This window comes from Octopus bimaculoides, chromosome 3, assembly GCF_001194135.2.
Source record: "Octopus bimaculoides isolate UCB-OBI-ISO-001 chromosome 3, ASM119413v2, whole genome shotgun sequence".
Classification (NCBI taxonomy): Eukaryota; Metazoa; Mollusca; class Cephalopoda; order Octopoda; family Octopodidae; genus Octopus; species Octopus bimaculoides.
Window position 1 is genome coordinate 140,088,161 of NC_068983.1, and position 5,999 is coordinate 140,094,159.

The 5,999-nt window shown below is 37.1% G+C and overlaps 1 protein-coding gene across 2 annotated transcripts in view; it reads right to left on the bottom strand.

Moving 5' to 3' along the window:
- The window catches only part of LOC128247348 (uncharacterized), a 249,604-nt gene that overhangs the window by 148,473 nt on the left and 95,132 nt on the right, over nucleotides 1-5,999 (bottom strand). The window contains exon 1 of one of the 2 annotated variants that reach the window (XM_052966589.1): nucleotides 806-1,054. The exons of the other annotated variant lie outside the window; for it this stretch is intronic. Within the exon in view, the coding sequence (XP_052822549.1) occupies nucleotides 806-990 (185 nt within the window). The 5' untranslated portion in view covers nucleotides 991-1,054. Of the gene's footprint in view, nucleotides 1-805; nucleotides 1,055-5,999 lie in introns of those variants that run through there. 2 annotated transcript variants of the gene reach the window in all.

Consider the following 5,999-nt stretch of genomic DNA (forward strand, 5'->3'; position numbering starts at 1 on the left):
TATATATATATATATATATATATATGTATGTATTTATGTATGTATGTATGTATATATGTATGTATATGTGTGTGTATATGTTTATATGCACATACATATACACATATACACAAAGTTTTATATATATGTGTGTGTGCGTATGTATATATATATAAATGCATGTATATGCGTATATATACTAATACTTGCGTTTATGTCAAGTTATCATTCAATAAAAACACTATAAAGTTAAACACAAGAATTACTCAATACTTCTTTGTAGTGTACATACTTATTAATACTTTTAGAAGAATGTGACAGGAACTCCCAAGATTCTGCCCTGCTAGCCAACGTTTTAATGCATTTAGATTTGTGTATGTGAATGTGTCTCTTCGTGTATTTTGGGTTTTGTTTAGTCTAAAATCAGTCCCGTTAAACTAAATCTGTGAATAAAAGATTGCTAACAGGAGTAAACTTTCGTTTTCTTTTATGATATGTATACAACTATATTTCTCCATTTCGTTTGTATTCTTTTAAAATATGTGCAAGCTATTTGAGGCGTATTTAACTGCTAATTTTAGCAGGTAGTTGGAAAAATTAAACTATACTTTGTCGGTTGGAAATTAGCCAGCCATTTCAACGTACTCTGAATGCACAGTCATAGTGGCTATGTATGCTATATTGTTGGTGTCGGTATTTTAAGGGTTGGCGATAGTCTTTCTTATGGGTATGCAGGTAGAACTGGCAATCGTGGTTATGTTATTTGTCGTGTCCATAGTAGTAGTGGTTATGTGCACTTGTAATAATTTAGCAATTATTAATTTACCTGCGCTGTTGGTAATTGATACAGAGGTGTCTGTATCGTGTCCGATTACACATGCAGTCAGCTGTTTTCTTATTGCTGAAATCTATACTTGTGCTTGTATCGATATACTGGAGTTGTATATATGCTTTACGATACACATATAATGTAACACTGCAGCATATACAAACGCATTCCTCTGTTCGCATATGATAATAGGTGTAATTAAATGTAACATTTCTACTGTTCGGAAGCTGGTTCAATTGATATTATACTTTCACTTGCTCAGTCAACAATTACCAAGCATTAAATCATACTATTTTTACCTTTTCAATCTCATGCAAAATCGAATATTCACGTAACTAACTCATGCTGTACCTAGCAACATATATTATCAACATAATACACAAATGTGCATACACGCTCACACACTGACACAGGCACATATACGCATATATATATATATACATATACATACATGTGTGTGTTTGTGTGTGTGTGTATGTGTGTGTGTGTGTGTGTGAAGAGCAGCTGTGTGGTAAGAACCCTGCTTCCCAACCGCACGGCTTCTGGTTAAGTCCACTGCATTGCACCTTCGGCTGGTGTTTAGTGTTATAGTCCAGGGGCCGACCAAAGTCTTGTTAGCAAATCCAGATTTAGTGGAGGGAAAGTGAATGAAGCCTGTCGCAAATGTGTATGTGTAAGCACATACACACACACACAAGCACTCAAAAACGCACACACACATATGTATATACACGCGCAAAAGCAAAGTTACAAATACACACGTTTCCCCACCTTTATAAGTCATACATGAATTGAAGTTGAACTCCGCAAGAGACGCAAATATTTTTTTGAAGCATGCTTCTTTTTTTAAAAACGACAAGACAAATAGAAAGGTGCCTGCAGTTACTTATCCAGAACTTCATGTGATAACATCGCAAAAACTTAGAAGCATATTTTGTACAATAAGTAAAAGAGGCCTAAGTGCAGCTACTAAAATTACAGGACACTTCTCTAATTTCACATGCATTCCGCTTCATTGCTGACAATATAGAACTTAGTTGAGCAAAAAAGGAGAGCTTAAATGGAAAAGAGGAGCTACGGGAAATAACTAAGAGGAATATGGCTCCACTCTTTGGAGAGTAGGCAAGAAATATATTGTTGAATACATATACGAGTACGAACGTGGAACTTTATACATACTTAAAGACTATATGTATGTATCTATGTATGTATCACTTTCTCTGTGTGTATATAGATAAGGTAATCCCAGATGCTTTACTTGAAAACTTTATCGAAATCTGCAATTCTCCTAAATGACCATACTATGATACACTCTATTTCCCACAAAACTTATCTCGATTAATGTAGCCATTCACTGACATGTTTCATTTGAAAGACCAATGGCTCTATTATAATTTGCCCTAACATTGAAAGAGATATATGTGAAGAGGTTGCCAGTGTTGAAATCTTGAGTTCGTATATTTTCCGACATTACGTCAACAATCAAAATTGAACAGTGGAAATGATTTCAGATTTAATTTTAAGAGTTGTTACTCAGTGTCGTGACATATTTCATAGTGTGCATCTGTATATGATCAAATTGATGAAGCCAGCAGAGGAACATTGTGTCGAAATGATCGCAGGACAACTTGTGATGAAATTTTTTATCAAGAAAAAAAAAAAGCGGTCCAGGAATTGAAACTACGACCTTACGTCGTGAGTGCATCACTCCAGTCACTAGGCAATGCACCGTCTTATATACAGCCACATTCCCACCGAAACACACAAAATTCAATATTTGTATAAATATATATATGTGTGTGTGTGTGTGTGTGTGTGTGTGTGTGTGTGCTTTTATGTGTTTACGAACAGATTGTGTGAACGTTTCGTTTTCAATGTTGTCTTTTAGGAAACGTTAGGGAGATAGTACCCAGTACTCAATTCAGAGCTTCTGTCGCTGCGTATAAAATCATTTCGCTTAAATAAGCTAAGCCCGTATGGTGGCGTTAAACCAACCACGGCATTAAATCTATCACTTAAGTGCAATACTTATTCAGCAGATTTGATTTCATATACATTTTATGCTTATTTTTTTGCTGTGGTTCAACCGACATAATTGTTAGATAAAGCAGCTCCGGTTATTATGCATTGGGCTAATACGTACAGCAACATAGAATAAAATATTTGCAAGTATCCAGACATAAACACGAAATAAGGATTTGCTGGATATCACTGCAAATATATGATATACGCACACTGTTAAACTGTCACTTGGATAACGTGTTCATCCCTAGCATTTGAAACACAGGAGATCTGTTAAGATTTTAAACGGGATCCCTTGGTTCAGAGCTATGGAATCAAACGTTCAGACTGACTGCATAACTGGCAAGAAGTAACAGTGATTTTTCTTGAGCCAATAGAGTCTTCATATTTACCATCATGACTTTCTCTTAATTATCCCAATGCATACACACACACACACACACACACACACACACACACACACATACACACACACACACACGCACACACACGAACACATATATATGTAGAGAGAGGGAGGAAGAGAGATGGGGACCGAAACATTGATAGATATATAGATGGATATAGATACATAAACATACATAATGTTACGGATATATATTTGTGCGTGTTATGTTTATCTAACAAGAGCGAGGCTTTGTGACAAGAAGCTTGCTTCTCTGCCACCGGGTTCCAGGATTAGTCCCACTGTGTGGAACCTTGGACAAATATCTTCTATTATAGCCTCGGGCTGCTGAAAACCTTGTAAGTGGATTTGGTAGACGGAAATTGAATGAAGTACGTCGTATAGTACATGCATATATATATATATATATATATATATATACATACAACACGTCACCAACAGTAAACAACATGAAATACGAAAACAAATGAGTTCAATACGCAAACAACAAGAGAAACAAATGGAAAACAGGACAAGTGACGCAAAGAACGACCTTTCATCAGTTGTCGTATGTCTGACTACTCCTCATTTCGAGCATTCAGCGACAATATGAGTCTTGGAAAACTTTTGTTCCCATAAATACCAAAATAAAAATCTGGATTTACTGAGGGTACGAGCTGGGAACAGAAACAGGACAGTGGAGGCATACAAAGAAATCGAAGAAAAACAAACATGGAGGGTCGTTAGACAAGAACAAGGGTAAAATAGCGAACTCTGGAGAAATATTTTCTTTGGAAAGAGACGAGATAGAAGAGAGACATAGTAGACGTCCAGTTCTTGTATATATCTATGTGCCTGTATTTGTGTCTGAGTTCCCCACCACCACCACCGCAAACATCACTTGACAACTGCTACTGGTGTGTTTACATACACGTAAATCTGCGGTTCGGCAAAAACCACCGATAGAATGTGTTCTAAGATTACAAAAATAACTGAAACAAGAGAATACACACACACGCACGCGCGCGCAGACGCAAACACACACACATACACACACACACACACACACACACATACACATACACATACACACACATACACGCACGCGCATGCACACGCAAACAAACACACCCACATACACACGCGCGCACACACACGCACTCATATATATAACGGCGGTGTCTCAGCAAGACCAAAGCTTTAAGGCTGAAACAATTTAAAGATTTAAAGTTATATATATATATATATGTGTGTGTGTGTGTTTATGCGTGCATTCTTTTACTATTTTCAGTCATTCTACTGCGGCAATGCATGGAGCACTGCATTTGGTCGAACAAATCGACCCCAGGACTTACTCTTTTGTAAGCCTAATAGATGTTCTATCGGTCTTTTTTACCAAACCGATAATTGCATTGGACGTAAACACTCCAGCATCGGTTGTCAAGTGATGGCGGGAGCACAAACATAATCACACAAAGATATATGTACGTAAGTATATATTTATATATATATATATATATATATATATATATATATATATATATATATATATATATATACACGAGGGTGTTCTTTCAGTTTCCGTGTCACATATCCTCTCACAGGGCTTTGGTCGGCCTGAAGATATGGAAGACTCTTGCCCAATGTACCACTCAGTGAGATTGAACCCGGAACCATATCGTTGGCAAGTAGGCTTCTTAGCACACAGCCAATCCCGCGCGTAAACATACACAAACATTTACATGAGTTTGTGTTTGTTTATGTATGTATGCATGAATGAATGGATGACCAGAAACTGAAAACGACGACAAATCCTCGTAGGGAAAACTTTTAGTAATAGTTGTAGGAACGGGTGTGCATGTGATCGCCTCCCAAGAGAATGGTTTCGTGTTCAGTCCCAATGTGTGTCACTGTGGGGAAGTGAACTCTGATCTAGTGTCTGGAAAAGAAAATACTTTTGAGTTGATTAATTGCACGGAAACTAAAGGTATCCTGTCGTGTATGTATATACGTATAAATATTTTCATACCAACATATATGCCTCTTTCATATATGTGTCCGTGCGTGTGTGTGCTGCGTGTATGTGGGTGCATGTGTTTTTTTTTTCGTGTTTGTCACCCACCATCTCTTAAAGAATGGGCTTGGCATGTGTACGACCCCATAACATAGCGATTCAGTAAAACAGAATCCGATAGAGTACGTACCAAACATCTAGAATATACCGTAACGGGGTGGATTTGTTCGGATGTATACCATAACATAATGTTGCTAACTATATAAATAGATATAAGTATATGCATATACATACACAATATATAAATACGTATATATGCGTAGGTTTACACACACAAGGAAAACACATGCACACACACATATATATATATACAGAGAGGGACATATATTTTCATATATCCTTCATGCTGTATCTGTCATTAGACAGTGGCCCTGCTGGTGTACCGTTTTGAGTGTTTTAGTCGGACGAGAAATACATGTCAGTAAGCGTGGTAGTTGTTCTACCGCTGTTTATGCCGAACCGTGAGATACGGTGATGTAAACGCACCAACACCGGTAGTCAAGCGGTTAGTGGTGGGGACAAACGCGAAAAAAAAACACAATAAATATACAAACTTAAATACATGTGTGTGTGTGTGTGTGTGTGTGTGTGTGTGTGTGTAAATAGACATAAACACATACATACACAAACATATATATATATATGCATGTATTTATGTGTATACACCCACACAGACACACACACACACACACACACACACGCACACACAT